Source organism: Lucilia cuprina, chromosome 2, assembly GCF_022045245.1.
Source record: "Lucilia cuprina isolate Lc7/37 chromosome 2, ASM2204524v1, whole genome shotgun sequence".
NCBI classification, from domain to species: domain Eukaryota; kingdom Metazoa; phylum Arthropoda; class Insecta; order Diptera; family Calliphoridae; genus Lucilia; species Lucilia cuprina.
The window spans coordinates 44,989,216-45,009,010 of NC_060950.1; the positions used below are offsets into that span (position 1 = coordinate 44,989,216).

The following is a 19,795-nucleotide window of genomic DNA, read 5'->3' on the forward strand; positions in this document are numbered from 1 at the left end:
AATACGACGCTACATAAGAAAAAAAGAAAACAAACAAAAAATTAAAATGTCTACAAAATTTTTAAAAATTGAAAAACATGAATGAAAAGTTTTTAAAATATGCAATGGCCAAATCAATCATAAATCTAGACCGTTTACACCTATTCTTCTTGACATTTAGGAAGATTTCATATTTTCTCATATTTCTCGAAAAAGTGTCTGATATGACAATCTTAAAGGAAAAATGGGATATTTATTAAGATTTTATTTTTAATAAAATTTTATTTAAATATAACATTACCTTTTATTTTAGATTAACTTTTCATTCATGTTTTTCAATTTTTAAAAATTTTGTAGACATTTTAATTTTTTGTTTGTTTTCTTTTTTTCTTATGTAGCGTCGTATTTTTTAGTATTATTTAGGAAAAAACAAAGTTACATCACTAAAAACTATTAGATTTTGAGTAGAAATAATAGCTAAAATGGAATCTGACCCATAGGGAAAACTATCTTTAATTGGTATGAATGTGTCTTGTCTTGGTTAAGAAAAATTTTATTTTTAAATGCATTAATAGGGACTTCCACAGAGCATATTAAGTTATGAGATGAACTTTCGTCGATGTGTTCACTAGATGTGAAAATGTTTATTTCTGCAGGTGAAATTCTTGACATCATTCGTCTGCAACATCATTCGCTTTTCCAGGTTTATAATGCAACTCGTAATTATATTCTTCCTGAATTGTTTTCCAACGTTTCATTTTATTAATCGGTGCTAATCGGTGTATATGTTTACCTTAGCAGTACAAATAATTTCTCAAAGAATTTAACCCTAGCTCTGGCACTATTTACATTTGTAAATATTTCGATTTTGAAATAGCTATAAGTTGTGCATTTCTGATCCGATTTGGATATGTTTTGGACTCAGTGACTAATTTTGCATGCACTTTCTAAGTATATAAAAAAATAAAAAAATAAATTAATTTTACCGTTATTTTTTGCTATTTTGTTATTTTTTCTTCATTATCTGGCACTATTTATACCCTACACCACTATAGTGGGGAGGGTATTATAGGTTTGTGCTGATGTTTGTAACATACAAAAATATTGGTCCAATACCCACCTTAAAGTATACCGATCGATTCAGAATCATTTTTTAAGATAATTTGATGAAATTTGGACCAAGCATGTTTTTTGGCATAAGGACGAAGCCTATTGAAAATGGTTGAAATCGGTCCATTATTTCACCTAGCCCCCATACAACCGTACCTCCCGATTTGAACTTTTTATGCTATAATTTCGTCAAATACTCTGCTATCTCTCTAAAAATTGGCACAAATAAGTTTTATATAAGTATAAATGATACTGCAGATTTTCGTAAGGATCGGCCTATATTTGACCCTAGCCCCCATACAAAGCCCCCTTCAAAAAAATGACTTAAACGTCTAAAATTGACTTGTAACCATTTGTATCGCAATGAAACTCAACAAAACTAACTGTTATTTAAAAATATATCCTTTTCCCAAATTTACCGAGGATCGGCCCATATTTGACCTATATAAAGCCTTATTTAGAAATTTTAGTTTTTTTTATCAATAAATGGCTTAAATATTTTGGAATTAGGGTAATATTCAACATACATACAAAAAATAAAAATTTTATAAAAAGTAAAAATTTTAAAAATATACTCATGGTGTAGGGTATTATATGGTCGGCCATGCCCGACTATACTTTCCTACTTGTTACATTTGTAAATATGAATAGTTTTTAAAATATATTTGTGTTTTTTAAATACATTTCGATTTATTTTTCAGATAAATAAGTAAATATAATGAAAAACTATAAGATCAATTTTTAAAACATTGGTTACATTTGGTTTGAACTTTGCTATGTTCAAGGCAGACAGGTTTTTTACATTGAACGCATATTTTTCTGGTACATCGCTTTCTTTTATGTTGTTCTTGGTAGCACATATAGCAAGAACCTTTTACCTTTGAATGCCCACGGTCATCTTCATCAGGGACAAAATCTTCCTGCGTGGAGCTAGTCAACGAGTGAATAGGTGCTCCTAGTATGCATTCTATTGCATTCTTCGTTGGAAAAAATGACACAACTCGTGGAGTTTTAGCTCTCTTCAAAATCATTGGCATACACAACTGTTCTGCTAATTTTTGTAAAAACAAACGACGTGCACCTATTTTGTTGTAAATTGCAAATCAATGTTTGTTTCGGATTGAATTTTGTAAAAAATAATAACCTCTTTTTGATGTAAAATGTGACGGGTTGTTTTCGGAATATATAATGAATGCCGCAAGTGCTGATATGTCTAAAATATTATAAAAAAGTGCAAGCGGCCAGCGCTTTGTTTGGCGTTTCGTTGTATATTGTCCTAACATGTGGTCCATTACGTCTACACCACCCTTTGTCTGATTGTAAAACAATATTATATTTGGTTTTTGTTTTATATCAGATATTGTGTTGTCACATGGCATTGTCGATAATAATATAACCGATTTGTTCTTTTTTGACACATAGGAACAAATAGTTCTGTTTTCCCCATATCCGAATAATGTTGAATGTTCTGGTCGCTGTGGTGATGCTTTGAACTCAGAGGGTATACAAGATTTATTTTTTTTCATCGTTCCAACAAGAGACAATCCCCATGTTGCAAGCATTGAATGTATCCACAATTCCTAAATTCTTTGTAGTAGGATTTGGACCGGCAAACCGATTTTCTCGAAAGATATTTTGACGTCGCATCCGATGAAATTTTGGTGGATATTTACTCCATGATGTTCCATCCTTAGCAACAAAATAATTTATTTCTTCTCTGACTGTCATACCAGTATCTACTTCCTCTTCTTCGACTTCATTCTCATTGTCTGAGTCACCCCCGTGTCCCAACTCGACAGGATATGAAGTGGTTTCAACATCAGATGCCTCATTTTCCACTTCTTCAAATATTATTGGTATATTACTCTCATCTGTGGAAACTGGTGGCGTAACGTCTGCTGCCATTTCTTCTTCATCAGAGTAGATGTTGTCAACCAGGTCATGAAAATATCTTATTTGTGCGTCATATGAAAGCCTAATTTATTTGAAATGTAGTATTCATCTTCTAAAAAATTCATAGTTTCTTACCGGGACACTGACGAAACGCTCAAAAGCTTAAATTTTTTATCTTTAGGTTCCATTATGGTTTTAGATGCCAGAATGATAAAATAAGAGAACATAAACTGAACAACAAACTTAAACATGAAGAAAAAAAATTTAACGGGACTTTCCAACAAATGAGTATCGAATACTTGGTTTCTTAGGTTATCGGTATCAAAATGTAAATGTTGGATGCATTAATACACTTTACTTTTTTCCGTTATTTTAAATTTTTTTATTACTTTAGAAGTTTTAATTAAAATTAAACACCCATATACATATATATTATCAAAAAAGAAAGAAAATTACACTTATTCAAAACATAAAGTATAATATTTGATTAAAAACATACTTATTTCCTCATTAAAAATATAACATTTAAATAAATTTTCCATACAAATTGTATAAAATTAATCATATTTACATATGTAAATAGTGCCAGATAACGTAGAAAAAAGTTGGTGCCAGAGCTAGGGTTAAGGCCCAAATAATCGTCAACATTTCTTTTTCGTTAGTGGCGGTTTATCATCTTAAGAAAGTACCGCACCAATGGCAAAGTTTGATGTGTCAGTCGTTAGAGTAAATTCTTTACTAACATTTGGATATGTCAGCAGTACATATCTGGAAACGAGAGTTGCCTTAATTTTATTGAAAGCAGAAATAGCTTCCGAATTCAAGTTTATTTTAATTTTTGCAGATTGATTTTTGGATGTACGACCTTCCTCCTCTCTTAAAAGGGATGTCAAAAGGCTTGGCGAGCATTGCATAATCTCGAACGAAACGACGATACCTTGACAGACCTAAGAATGATCTTAACACTTTTAATGTTTTGGGCAGTGAAATTTTAGATATAGCCTTAACTTTTTTTTGTTTTTTTTTTTTCATTGTTCGTCTTAATTTCATCAGAAGAAATTATTAAATCAAAAAATTCGACAGATTCTTTAAAAATGGCATTTTCGAGAATTTTTTTCTAAATGATGGACATAAGCGTCCTCATTTTTGCCAAAAACGATTATATCGTCAATATAAATAAAACAACACACACCAATACATTCACACAATATATAATCAAGAGCTATTCGGCGTTCTTTAAGCCAAAGGGTAACATGGTTTATTAATACTTTCCATTATTAATGGAAAAAACTTCTGTGATGTCTGGAATCTAATATCTGTCTGCTATAATGATTGCATGTTAATTGATTCTGATTTGATGAATTTTTATTCTTTCATTCTCAAGCAACATACAACTACTTCTAGTGCAAATAATTGCCCCCAACTGTTTTAAGCTGTCATTGCCTAAAATTCCGATAAAAAATTTTAAATTTAGAAAAATGTAAAATGAAGTTCTTATCTCTAATTTTAAAAAGATTGGTGGTTATTTGTATGTCCTTGATGGTTAATATTAACCTGTGGTCTTGGCGTATAAGCCAATAAATCCTTGTTGAATTTGATGGTTCATTTGAGGTCGTGCTTGAGATGTATAGTTTTTTTTTGTGAGAAATACTTTTTCGTTTGGGATTTTGAAACCTAAAAATTTTACGACTCCGCTGTGCGTAGTCGGAGTGGAAATTTTGGTTTTCTAACTTTAGGCATAGGTAGAGCCTGTGGCAAATCCGCAGTTTATTTTATACCTAAAAGCCATGGCAAGTCGCCGCTTAAACCTCGAATAAAAGTATCAGGTGCTTTATCTCGGTAAGTGTGAGTGAATAGTTTTTAAGACTTATCACAAATCTCTCGAATCCAATTTTGTTAAGTATAAAAGAATCTGATGGTTCATTTGAGGCCGTGCTTGAGATGAATAGTTTTTTTTTGTGGGAAATACTTTTTTGTTTGGGATTTTGAAATCTAAAAATTTCTGGCAAAACAAACCAATGAACAACAAATCACAGACCATAAGAATTAAAACAATTACATACAATTAACAAGAAAAACTTCACAAACCTAAGTAAAATAGAAACAAATAAAACAAACTGGAAACAAAAAATCTATGCAAGCAAAACAAAGCAAGGAACAACAAAAACGAAGGTGCAAGACGAGCCACTAATGCTTGGAACATCCAGGAAGAACATGCCAACTCCCCCGCTGTCAGACCTACAATCTCAACAAAACTCTATATTTCCCAGGCTTAGTGCAGGAAAGATAGTGTAAGATTACAAATTAAGGTAAGTTATCTTTTGATCATGAGTGCCCAACATAGGCTACACCCACGGATACTCCGCACTAGTTAGCCGGGCAATCAACATTCAAAGCATTAGTTAAGTAACCTCACCCACTTTTCCTAGCGATATGTATAGTTCACGGAAATATTAAATAGTTTCTATCATTTTTATATTTCGTTCGGAGACGGTGTAATGTTTTATGAATTCCGCCATGGGCTTTTTCCACTGGATTATGAGCTTCTTCTATAAGTGCATTTGTCACATTACTGGGGACCCACAATTTCCATTGAAATTCTTCTAAATCATCTAACTCTCTGCTTGAACTAGTTATTTTATAAATCATACCGTTTACAACTTTGAGATCCGGTAGTTTCGCCTGGTTTTCTTTTATGGATTCTATCAATTCTAGATATTCTTCGGACTCGAATTCTGTTGTATCAAAACCTAGTATATCATTTCCATCTAACATAACCTCTTCCACTAACCTCGACAAAGTATCGGCTACTACATTCTCTGAAGCTTTTCTATGCTCTATTTGAAAATCGTAAGATTGAAGCTTTAATGCCCATCTCGCCAGTCTTCCACTTAAATCCCTTAAAGATATGAGCCATTTCAAGCTAGCGTGATCTGTGATAACTGTGAAAGGCATCAATTCCTCATATTGTCGGAATCTTTTGATCGCCATTACAGCCGCATAGCATTCTTTTTCAGTGACACTGTATTAATTTTGGGCCCGTTTAAGTTTCTGAGAGAAGAATGAAATCGGAATTTCATTATTCTCTTCATCTTTTTGAAATAATACCGCGCCTATGCCATAATTCGATGCATCGCATTGAATGTAAAATCGTTTTCTAAAGTTTGGATGTGCTAGGATTGGAGCTGTTGTTACGACTCCGCTGTGCGTAGTCGGAGCGGAAATTTTGGTTTTCTAACTTTAGGCATAGGTAGAGCCTGTGGCAAATCCGCAGTGACAAGTCTCGGTAAGTGTGAGTGAATAGTTTTAAGGCTTATCTCGACATCCAATTTTGTTAAGTATAAAAGACAAATGCGTGTAGACTTGTCCATAAAATTCCTGAATCGGCTGGTTTTCTTAAACCAGTGAACCTTGTCCGCATAATACAAGGTGAGGCATTTTGAAATTGTCTTCCAATTCAGTGGAGTATTGTACGATTCCAGGGCAACATCCGTTTGAATTTTTCCTTTCACGTAATATATTTAAGAAAATAATAAACATATAAAACTAAAAACTAATCTTACATAATAAATATAAGGAGGGCAAGAGTAAAATTCTATATTTGTTTCTTCCTTCTGTAGTTGTTTAGCTGAAAATGTTTGTTGCAACTATTATCTTTTTTAAATTTATTTTCAGAAAATGTCTTCTTATTGTATTATATTTTTTATTTTGTGAGCTTTTTTATACCCTTCACCACCGTCAGTGGTGATAGAGGGTATATATAACATTGTCATTCCGTGTGTAACACCAAGAAATATTCATTACTTTCATTGCGAACAGACGTGTTTTTAACGCCGCTTTTACATATTCTTGCATAAAAGTGTCTAAAGTGAAAATTAATAAATAACAATCAAACCTTTTAATATTGAAAAATATATTCCCCAAAATTATAAATTAAAAATATCATATATCTGTTTTTGTGCTATTAAAAAAAGAAAAATAAATCTCAAAAAATAAAATAAAAGAATTATAAAACACAGAAAACAATAGTTGATAATAGTAACCAACCAGCAACAAAACAACAGAGAGATGATGAAGTGATCGAAAATAATGAAAATAAACGATTTAAAGACGGCCTCTCTTTAAGCGATGTAAACAAAAGTGTTTCTCTCTTAAAAGATGATGTTTCAGCTCTTAAAGCTGACGTTTCAACAATGAAAACAAACACAATTGATATAAAAGCAATCATGGAACAGCTAGCAGTATCCGTTAATCAAAATAATCAAATAAACGCAAACATTCAAACTGCTGTCAATACAATAACAAACACCCTCACAACTCTCACCTCTCAAGTATGCGATCTTTCATCTCAAGTAATTACGCTTTGTGAGAGCAATAAAGAAAATGAAAAAGAAATGCAAATCATGAAAACACAAATAATCGATTTACAACAACAACTTGAAAGCAAAAGCATTGAAATTAAAAATATTCCCAATGAAAACATTTTACCAAACGATGCCGTAAAAACAATCGCAACATCTCTTAATGTAGAATTAAATGACTTTGACATAAGCAACTCCTATTACCTTAAAAAATTTAAAAAGATAATCGTAGAGTTTACTTCCCATAATAAGAAGAAAGAATTATTGGGGAAATTAAAACGACATGGGATAGAATCTAAAGTATTAACAGGAGATGAAAACAACAAAAATTACATATACATTAACGATCAGCTAACACACAACAACAGGCGTCTGCTTTGGCAAGCAAAAACTAAGGCCAAAGAGGCAAATTGGAAATTCTTCTGGGTGAGAAACGGGCACATTTTTGCAAAAAAGAACGATATCTCACATCCAATTCTTATAAATAATAATGCTGATATTGAGTTGATAACATTAACAATTTAATCATTATTAAAAATATTGTCATAAACAATTTTTGTATCTCTAAAGAAAAATATGAACACAATAAATATAATAAAAAACAAATAAGACATTGTTATTGGTGATAATAATATCCACGCAAAATTTAACAACAACAAAATATAAAGACATGCTGTCGTCGAATGGACTGCAATACATCATAAACAAGAGTAAAAACACAAGTACCTGTGTTGATCATATCCATGTACGCAACAACAAAACCTCATCAAAAACACACGCTTCAATAGTGAGAACAAGTATCTCTGATCATTACGCTCTTTTCTGTTTACGAAACAAAAGAAAATCAAATAAAACAAAAGCAGAGTGATCCAACCATTGCATGTCAGCATGCCAATATCAATAAATTTAAAGTCAACAAATATATGCGCGAAATAAACTGAAATGTCCCAATTCAACAAAAGTTAAACGCTGATGATTTATTTAAAAAAAAATATATGATGAATTTAATAACATTTACCAAAATGCAAAAATCAAACACGCAAAAACGATTAATAATAAAAGAAAAGTAAATCCGTGGCTAAATGAATATTTATTAAATTGTTGTAATATTCGGGATAAACTTTTTAACAAGAGGCGGAACAATAGAAATAACAAAACTTACGAAATCGAATATAAAAAATTCAGAAATTTATTAAATAAAAAGTTAAATTATGCAAAAAACAATTATTATAAAGCGAAATTCATTGAAAACAGTAATGATATCCGAAAAACGTGGCAATTAATAAACGAGATAACGGCCAAAAAAGTTAATAATATCGATAAAATTATAATTATAACAATTTTAAAGGTGAAAATATCTTGACAATAGCTAATAAATTCGCAATAAACTTTAGTAATAACGTCAAAAATATATTACATAAATGCAGTATAAATACATTGCAATATTATAAACCAACAATAATGAACGCTATGCATTTCCTACCATCAAATGAGGAGGAAATTTTTTACATTTTAACAAAAATAAACCTGAAAAAAGGCGCCGGTATAGATGACATTAGGCCAAAAGATGTAAAAGCGAACGCTGCAGTTTTAACCCCAATTATAACAGCATTTGTGAACGCAAGCATCAACAGTGCATCTATTCCAAAGCTGTTAAAAACTTCAATTATACGCCCTATTTATAAAAACGGCACTAAAGATGACTGCAACAATTACAGACCAATCGCTATTTTGTCCATCATTGAAAAGATCCTAGAAGAGGTAATTGTTCGAAGACTAAACAGCTTCTTAAAAAGATATAAAATACTTAATCCTAATCAATACGGCTTTCAAAAGGGTAAGAATATCAACAAACTGTTGGGAAATTTTGCGCACAATATAAATAAATATCTCAGCGAGAACTTACACTGTCTAACCCTGTTCATAGATTTCAGCAAAGCTTTTGATACTCTTTCGCACACAAATTTGTTAGATACTTTGGAAAGGAATGGAATAAGAGGTAATTGTTTGAACTGGTTTAGAAACTATTTGGAGCTTTGGACTTATAGAGTTAAAATTGCAAACTGTTTAAGCGATCAAGCATTGTCATGTGACAACGGCGTACCGCAGGGTTCGAAGCTAGGTCCAATTTTGTATCTATTATATGCTAATGATATGATAAACTCTTTAAAAAAAAGCAAAACATTCGCTTATGCAGACGACACAGCAATCGTAGTAGCGGATAAGAAAATTGAAGATGCTACCAAAATTATGCAAAATGAACTAGATGTTGTAACAAAATGGAGCCACGATAACGGTCTCGTTATCAATGCATCATAAACGAAACTAATGCACATTAGACCAACGCATCTACCATGTAAAGAAATTAAACTCAAATTCCAAGCAACCAATGTCTACACAACCCCAATTTATCTACTGACACATGTACAACAATAATAGAAATCGTAAAAACTTTTAAATACCTAGGAGTGTTTGTAGACGAACAATTCAAATGCTCCCACATATTCAAGACCTTCGGAAAAAACTCCGAAAATCTGCTTATAGCCTTTTCCACCTGAGCAACTGTACATTTACAGTTGCTCAGCAAGTTCTGAAGCAAGTATACTTCTCCTTAACTGAATCCTATATACGACACGGAATTACAGCTTGGGGAAATTCCACGTACTGCAATAGTCTACAACAAACGCAAGACCATATTCTAAAAATCCTAAAAAATCAACAACAAAAAAACCAACTTCATAACTACATAACACCAGCACCGCAGTCACCAATAATTTAACCGATTACGCCACTCTAAACAGTACTTCTGTCAGTCGTCAATTGGACCGCGTCAGTAACAATATCATAGTAAGAAACTAAACAAACACAAATATAACTTCCTCAAACTCAAACATCAACGCAAACGTTAATAACAACTTTTTTAGATTACAAAACAACACAAACCTGGTTCAAAGAGGTAACCGCGATACCAACGTCAACAACCTAAACACTAACACAAACGTCAAAAGCACCAAAATGGCCACAAAACTTTAGGTTCTAAACATCAAAAGTCTACACAACATTACTATGGTAAATGAATTCTATAACGACCACAGGTTCCTTACACCAATCGACCACGTATACAACACAAGAGGCCGAGCAGATGGCAGATACAAGTTTGAACGATTTAAAAATAATTACGGAAAAAGAAGCCTAAGCGTAGCCTTAACGAGTATATTCAACAAAATTTCCCTTAAATATATAAAATATCCAATATATGCATAAAAGAAAAAAAGTCATAAAAGAGTATTTTTTAAATTCGCAATGAAAACCATTTTTTTTTTAAATATTGTTAAAAAATTAATTAAAAGTTTGTATTTATAATATCCTACAGATAAGCTCCATGGCTTCGTGGGATTAGTCCTTAAGATTTTTTGTAAATTAATTTAAGAAAACAATAAAGTTTAATTTTGTATATAAAAAAATCTGAGACCCAACAAAGTATATATATTCTGGGTCCTTATGAAATTCTGAATCGATTTAGCTATGTCCGTCTGTCTGCTCACGTTGAAACTAAGCCAAGGAAATCAACCAAATTCACCGAAAATATTTATTGTTATCCTAAGCAGTTTGGTATTGAAAATGAGCAAAATCGGTTCACATCGGGAAAAGTTATGAATCAAAATTTAAAACAACCTCGAAAACTATGCAAGATAATTCCACAAAAATCACCATATATTTGTTTCTATACAATAGCTTAATCTCTGCGGAAAGTCTCCAGAATAGGTCCAAAATTTCATATACCTCCCATACAAAAGTACATATTCCCGGAAAATGGGTTTTTTGTTAATAACTTCCGCCACAATGTCGATATCTTCACAAAATTTTACAAATTAAAATTCTATGTTAATAGAACTCACTCAGAGGAAAAAATTTTTGATGGTTTCATATTTGGTTACCTTAACGCACGTAACTTATTATTAAATTAAGATCTCCTTATAAATTTGGCACAAGTATTGCTCATATACAGAGTAATAATATTGTGAAATTTTTTCTTATCGGTCCATAATTGATTAGAGCTCCCATACAAGGTCCTTTTTGGAAAAACACTTAAAGGCACATAATTAATTATCAAATAGTGATACCCATAAATTATTTGACATAAATAATATTTTTGTACACATAAATATTATTTCAAAAAAATTTCACGATCGGTACATCTTTGGCCATAGCTCCCATACAAGCTTCCCTCCCAAAAATCAGAGAAAACGCATAAAACCCATAACCAAATATTGATATCCATATATTTTTAGCAAAAATGTTGCTCTTATATAAATAAATTCACTATAAAATTGTTTTACGATCGGTTCATATTTGGTCACAGCTCTCATACTAGGTCCAAAAAATGCACGTAACACTTAACCTAATATTGATATCCAAACATTTAGCAAAACTATTTTTCTTATATACATAAATTCAGTATAAAATTGGTTTACGATCGGTCCATATTTGGTTAAAGCTCTTTGGACATAGCTCCCATACATAGTCGTTTTACGAAAATCTCTTAAAAGCACATTACTCATTGCCAAATAAAGCTATTGATACAAAATTTGACACAAATATTAGTTTTGTATACAAAAATTCTATTTCAAGATTTTTTCACGATTGGTTCATAACATATGTGTGGTCGGTCCCATACAAGGTTCCCTTCAGAAAATCATTTAAACACACATTACTTTTTACTAAATTACGATACAAAATTTGACTGAAATATAAATTTTATGTACAGAATCTTTTACGATCGGTCTATAATTGTTCATATCTCCTATTTAGAGCTTTAAATGTATCGGGTGTTGACTTTCATAAAAACAAGAAATCCAACGATATTATAACGATATCGAAACGATATCACTTAGGCGATATAAACTACCATAAGCGATACGAGAACGACAGTATTTACGTGCTAAATGGTACCTTTCCTTATGATATTGTTTTTATATAAAACTATGATAAAATAATAAAAAATGATATTGTAACAATATCGTTTCAGTAATAAAATATGATACATTAATACATAACTGATTATATCTCGACTAATTATTTATATATATTATCGATATAGGTATCAATAATAAGGTCTTTGAAATATCATTTGATTGATATATAATATGATTATTAACCCATTGAGAGCCAGGGTGAAATGTTATGTTTTCAAATATTGACTTTATTACAAAAGCACTGTTATCTCAAAAATATATCGATATAATGGTACTTCATACTACATAAAATTTTGAAGACAAAAATTGGGCTTTCATATGATATAAATTTGAGAGCTCCATCTCATTAAATACATAACGCCAGTGTAAGTTTAAAAATGTATATTTTTAAAATCATTAATTTATATTTAATGCAATTTATATAGCTCGATACTACTTAACCGATATGCTCGTTATACATACATTCAATTTTGCAAGTGCAAGTAAAGGTAACTTAAAATTTTTCAATACTCTCTAAAAAAAGTTAAAAATAATTTAAAAAAATCGCGCGATTGAGTTGAGATAGACTTCTCAATCATATCTCACATGAAAGCCCAACATGATGTCTACAAAATTTAATGTGATATGAAGAACTATTATATCGATATATTTTTGAGATAACTATACTTTTGTAAAAAGTCAATATAAGAAAACCTAAAATTTGACTTTTGGTCTCAATGGTTTAAAGATATATGTAATTTTGTATGTCAATCGATAGACATTCTCAGATCTTTCTATTGATATCCATGTTGACCATATATGATAATTAGTAGCAGAGACATTTTCAATTATATATCACACATTTGAAATCCTATAATTCCTGCACCTGAATAGAAAACATATAATGGCTAAGTAGATCATTTTAAAGAAAGTGCCTCTAAATAACCATCACTGTTTCGAACAGCTGATTGAATATTTATTGTAATTTATTTTTGCTTTTTATAGGTTTTGATTTTTTTAAATACATAAAATAGTCTTATAAAAATAAGCAAATTATTGCGAATTAATTTACCTTTATATTAAAAAAACGTCTAAAAACTTAAATTATTTTGTGTTTATTTTCAAGACAAGCGTTACGTTTTTAAATATTCTATAAGTGCACAAACGTGCTCACGGTACGTTACAGTACGTGGACAGCAACGTTAGGATAATTCTACCTTAAGAGTATTATATTCGGCTATGCCGAATCTTATAATCCGACCATCAAATTATTGCCATATAAACAAACTTCAATATTTATTTTATATCGATGTTATCATGGACATCAAATTAATATTAAAAAGAGGTCCATTAATAAAGGTTTAACTTTTGAAAACAAATCGATTTGTTCAATTTTTATAACAATAAACTGAGTTTTTTAAAGGAGTGGTAGTGTCAATAACGTACCAATCCACATTTGTCTTTACAGCGTTTCCTAGAGGGGAGCTTATATAAAGGTAGGGCCAATTATGAATTGATCATCGTAAAATCTTGCAGAACGATTTTTGTATGAAAATTATATTTATGTCGAATTTCACCACTGTATTCGCATTTTTAAGGCAGTAATGAGCGTTTAACTGATTTTTTTACAGGAAGTTTATATACGAGGATTTAGCGCATACAAAACAAATTTATATAGAATTTTATTTGTCTAGTAAAACTATCAAATTCGTAAAAAATGGCTCAGTACTGAACGTTAAATGGGGGGTAGATGGACCAATCCTACAAAATTACGTACGGATATTTGGTGTCACACAATACTGGTAATGTCGATTTTTGTGGCCATATAATTATTTTGAAGACGGTAATTAGCGTTATAGTCATTTCTAGAGGGGATATTATTAGGGTGGGGTCAATTATGGAACGATTTTCTTAAAATTTTGTAGAACTGATCACTACAGTAATTTCTGATGGAGTCTTTTTATGGAGGGTAGGTAAATTATAGACCGATCTACGTAAAATTTTGTATAGCAATTTTAGCTCATACAAACCAAATTCATGTCGAATTTCATTGTGGCACTCGAATTATTAAGAATATAATGAGCGTTAATATAATTTTCTGATGGGAGCCATATAATTATTTTGAAGCCAGCAATCAGCATTCCAATTATGGTTTTATGTCCGCCATAATTCAAAATTACGGAAGTCAAAATCCAGACTTGTGGCATTTGCTTCATAAACAACGAATTTATGAATGTTTAAAGCAGCTTACGTTATAATCCGAAGGGTACATTTGTAGGGGGCTATGTGAAATCGTTGACCGATTTTTCCCAACATTTCTGATTAATAGAAAATATTTTGGGAAAAAAGTGAGATGGGTGGATTTTTTTTGTGGACGATATCGTGCCAACAACATTCAGACGTATGGAGATACCTATATCGTCTTAGAATCATACGAGGTCACATAATATATATACTTTATGGGGTCTATGAAATATATTACGACGTGTTTTTGATGGTTTATTGTAGGAATTTTGTATGGAAAATCTACGTAATATACCTAAAATAAGAGATTAATACCTTTATGAATACAGAGCTAAATCTTGATTGACAATTGAAATTTTGACGGTTAAAAATATCCTGACATGCCATCAATGTATACTGGACATATTGAAAGGTTATACACGATCATCGGACGTGCCTAATCGCATTCCAGACACAGAATATGTCAAAAACTTTGATAGAATATCTTGGTCAAGCGGAAAACTAGAGCAAATACCAGTAGGAATCCGTTGTTATACGTATGGCTCTAAATTGGGGGTAAGATGGGCGTGTAGTTCTATATTGATGATACAGAAACAGAAATATACCATCCGTGTGTTATGATAAATATTGTATTAATTAATTATTATTTTGCATCAGCTGTTTGCACTTTTGCATTTCTTGCTCACGTTTAAACCACCTCTATTGGGCGCTTAAACTAGCAAACAAAATTAACTTATTGGGTATCCATAAACAACTTTCGAGCATGAATTTTAATTTAATCCCTGATCCTTCATCTGAAGATTGCCCCAAAATAATGCAATATTCGGCTGTGCCGAAACTTATATATGTACCTTCCACAATTGTGTTTTTAAACCATAAGGCACAAATAAAAAAAGGCAATGATTTTTATTTTTTTTTAATTAATTATAAAACTCATTATGCAATATTTATCTTGAAAAAGCAAAAATCGAATTTAAACAGAGATTAATAGAAAATTGGTAAAATGTCTTTACCACTGATATTATCGATCAAATATGCTGAAATTGTGCAGAAATTAGATTGGAAAATTTCAAAATTAAAATTCTTTTTAATGGGGCATTTAGTAAATGACTAGACTAGCAAATATAAAATAACTGTAAAACAGTTTTAAATCCGAAAAGTCGGCTAAGCATATTTGTAACCATTTATTTTTTGGTCATCGCCGAACAAAAATAAGTAGTTATTCACCCAAAAAGTAACTACTTACACTTTTCTACAATATTGTTTGTATACTACCAGGTAAGTAAAGATTTTGCTGTGTTCTTTTGTTACTCAGTTATTATAGTTTTTTGTACTCGAAAATTTTTTATATCGTTGAAAAAATAATTGTTTCTATTATTTTTTCATATAACAATATAACCCCTTGGGTGTGTAACAAAATATTTATTTTTTCACTTATATTGAAAATATTTAAATTGGAATATATTATTGAAAATAAAATGAACTTTTTGCTTTAGATTTAAGTTATATATATTAAAAACCATTAGTGATTAGAGAGGGTAACTCAATCCCAAAAAATACTCCAAATACATTAGGTTAGGCTCACATGGGTCCTCCTTGTGTTACCCAAGTGGTCGTAGGAGTTTTTAGACATATCCTTGTTAGTTCGTCCAAACAAGATAAATCAGCAATCTGTCAAAATTGGTTTTATATTTTACGCAGCGTAGTTCTGAGACAGTTAAATCATTCTTTCCTTTTCTAGGTCTTATTGAAGAAAAACGAATTAGTTATTGGTAATTGTAATTAAAAAACCCTAATTCAAATATATAGCATCAAATGACATTTTCTTTATTTTGTTATAAATTTGTACGGTTTTTCGTGTAAGCGACGTGTTCAATGGGCAAATAAACTGATTGGTTTTTCAATTTTTTTGTGATTTCTATTTAGATATCCGCATCCATCTGAATATAATATTATTGTCAGCATGTCAGATAAATAGTTTACTTACAAATGATTTATAATGCATGTTAGAAACGATGAAGCAGACAGGTCACCACGTATTTCGCTCCTGTGCACGTTCTTTTTTGGCTATTTATTTTGTAGTTTTTTGGCAGCAATAGTGACTTTCTGTTTTTTCTGAGTTTTGCAAATAAGTCTTTAGGAATAGTCTAGAATCTCTGACTTTAGAATTTTAAATACGTTGGTGGTTTTGTATAACAGGGGGTGAAACTTTTCAAATACCCAACCGATTCCCATACTAACATTTTGGACCCATTTTTCTTTGAGGTTTAGGCCTGTTTTGTTTGATTTTATTTTTTCAATTATTGAAAATCTTAAACATTTTTGACAATCAACCTTTTAATATAATTTGATTTCCGTAGCTGGGAGCAAGAATTGTATTCCCTTTTTGATCTTTTTCGTAATACAAGTTCATCGTCCGACGAGGAACTATATTCAATAGCAATACATTGCAAGGAATTATAGTTCCATTCATCAACCATGCTGGAGTGAATAAATAGTATATTTCCGTGATATATTTGTACATAGTAATAATTACATACCTTCCGTTTTTATATTACTTGTAACACAAATCTTCCAAAATTTATGTTTTTTTTTTTTGAATACCGCCGAATATTTTTTCATATGACATAAATTACATAGTTATATATGTAATATATGTTGATTTATAATATAAAGCTATATATTGTATAATAGTAATCTATTTAATGAGTAAAAATTCTAAATTATAACAATAGAATATTATGGAACTTCATTTTATTATTGGTTAATTGAGTTAGTGCCAACTTTCTGGAGAAAAAGTATATAGAGTAGAAAAAAACGACTTCTATAATATGAATATAAATGGGCATATCTCAAAAACTGGTCATTAAATTTCTTAATCCTTACTAGTATTGTTTTCAGCATGTCCGATAAGATTCGATATAAATGTTAATTAAATCTGTAAAAATTTTGTTAATTTTGTATGAAAGTTAGCACTTATTTTCTTCAATAAAAAATAATATAAATAAAATATAATAATAACTAACTTTTTTGGTTTAACATTTTTACCAGAAATGGGGAATGAGATGGAAAATATTTGCCATCAAAAACGCAATTCGACCAAAGTTGAGTTCGCACTTTTTGAATATAGGGTCTCAATCAGTGTTGCCACTTTGGTTATTATTAACCAAAATTGGTTATTTTTATTTTGCATGTGTACATGTGAATTATTTTTTTCGTTTTTGTTATTTTTTGCAAACAATTGAACTAAAAGCTGTTTGCTTTTATTCCAAAAATAAAATTAAGAAAAAAACTTCTTTTATCTCTAGTTTTAAATTAATTATGTTAATATACATATCGTCCTGTTTTGAATTTTGGTAATATTTATGTGGAATGCAATTTGTACATCTACTGCCCAGCAAAATATTTGCTTACAAATTCACTAGAAAAATCTCCAGAACTCATCGGGTAAAGTACTTACAATTCTACTAGAAAAAGTACTTATTTTTGTTTGAGATGTTCCAAAAGTAAGTCAATATTATTTGGTTGGAAATAAGTTGTTTTTTAGTAGAGTTATTTATAGAATATTTATGAAAAATAAAAAGTCGACACAGACTGGGGTTGAACTCGATACTTTCCGTCTACCAGTTGAATGCTACTCTTACTACACCACTGCTTTGTTGTTTTATTGTGCGTCAAATAATAGTTTTCACACACAAATACTATTTTATTTTCTGTTTGTCTAAAAATAGACATTTGATATCGTGTTCACAAAAAAAAGAAGAAAAAAAAACAGAAAAAGTAACTGTTTTATTTTTTCTTTGATTCTTTATTTTGATTTTTTTTAAACTTTACCTACAAAGTAAGTCATTAATGAAGTACTTAATGGTAATCGTTGTAAGCAAAGATTTGGCTGGGTGGTTATACTTATGTGCACAAAGGTATTTTTCGATATCTTAATTGGTTAGGATTTAGCAAAAGTACCTACTATGAGTTTTCCACATATTAAATGAGTTGATTAAAATCATAACAACACCGTAATATTATTTTATTTACACTAGTCAATCTATCACTTAACTTAAAATCACTTTTTGGGTCGATTCAAACTCGAAAAAAAATTGGTGAGAATAGTCTACGTACTTAGTAGATTATGTCCTCCAACTTAAATTTAAAGTATAATTGCAACTTCTATACCTATTTGAAATTTTGCATAAACAAATACAAATTTGCCGAAATTCGAAGATAAATGATTTAATAAGAATAAATAAAGCATTTTCTGCTAATTGATACAAAAATAGTATCACAATATCTTTAAAGTATTAATCAACTGATAGTTTTAAGTAACACAGATAAGGAAAATGAAATTGTATACAAAAATTGTAATAACATCTTAACTCGTAAGACGAACAATAATCGCGATATATGCAAAGATTTGATACTCATGACCTTTGACTTCTACTATCTCATCATGACTTTTAGTTCTTTATTTACATTTTCTAGATGATGTTGCATACTAGTTTTTATTTTACCGTCTTAAATTCTATATTTTGGTCAATTTGTCTGATAATTTAGATAGATTACGTTTACAAATAATGCTGAAGTTATGAATGTAATGCTAACATCCGCTACATGGTATTATAATTTAAACCCAAATTTCGAACGAAATCTTCAAATCTGTACAGAAAATGGGAAGAATTTTATAATTTAAAATTGTTTTCCAAAAAGACATATGAGGAGTATTTTTAAATTGCGCTAAAACGCGTTAAAAACTCAGTTATTTTTTAAAATAAATATTAATTGCATTTGTTAACGAATCTGCGAAGAGACATATATTTATTGTTGAAAACACGATGCCAAAATATTTTTAATTGACCTAGTTTGATTGGTATAGAAAATGCAAAATATCGGTCAACGATTTCACCTATACTATGCCCTATTCAGAAAATTACTATATTGCTTAAAAATATAATCTATAGCAATAAAACTCAATATAAAAAAGTTTTGTTGGAAATGTATTTGTCAAAATTTATTGGAATATAATTGACCCTATCCTTCATAAAAAGTCACCTCTGAAAATGACTTTAAAGCTCATAATGTACTGCAATATAGCAACAAAATTCAATATAATCAAAGTTTAAAGGAACTAAAATATCTTTGTCAGATTTTATGAGAACTGGTCCATAATTGACCATACGTCTCATATAAGATCCCGTACAGAAAATTACATTAAAGCTCATAACTGTCTTCATAATACCAGTTTAGCGACGAAATTTA

General features: G+C 30.3%; 1 protein-coding gene across 9 annotated transcripts in view; it reads left to right on the forward strand.

Annotated features, from left to right (window-relative positions):
• LOC111686066 (probable dolichyl pyrophosphate Man9GlcNAc2 alpha-1,3-glucosyltransferase) overlaps window positions 1-19,795 on the forward strand; it is a 363,172-nt gene that overhangs the window by 77,508 nt on the left and 265,869 nt on the right. For 2 of the 9 annotated variants that reach the window (XR_006940046.1, XR_006940050.1), the window contains one exon: window positions 3,827-5,291. The exons of 5 other annotated variants lie outside the window; for them this stretch is intronic. Coding sequence is in view for 1 of the 4 variants with exons in the window: in XM_046945106.1 (XP_046801062.1) it covers window positions 3,808-3,817 (10 nt within the window). In the remaining 3 variants the exon portion in view is untranslated. Of the gene's footprint in view, window positions 1-3,807; window positions 5,292-19,795 lie in introns of those variants that run through there. 2 more of the 9 variants (XR_006940051.1, XM_046945106.1) reach the window with 2 other exon arrangements.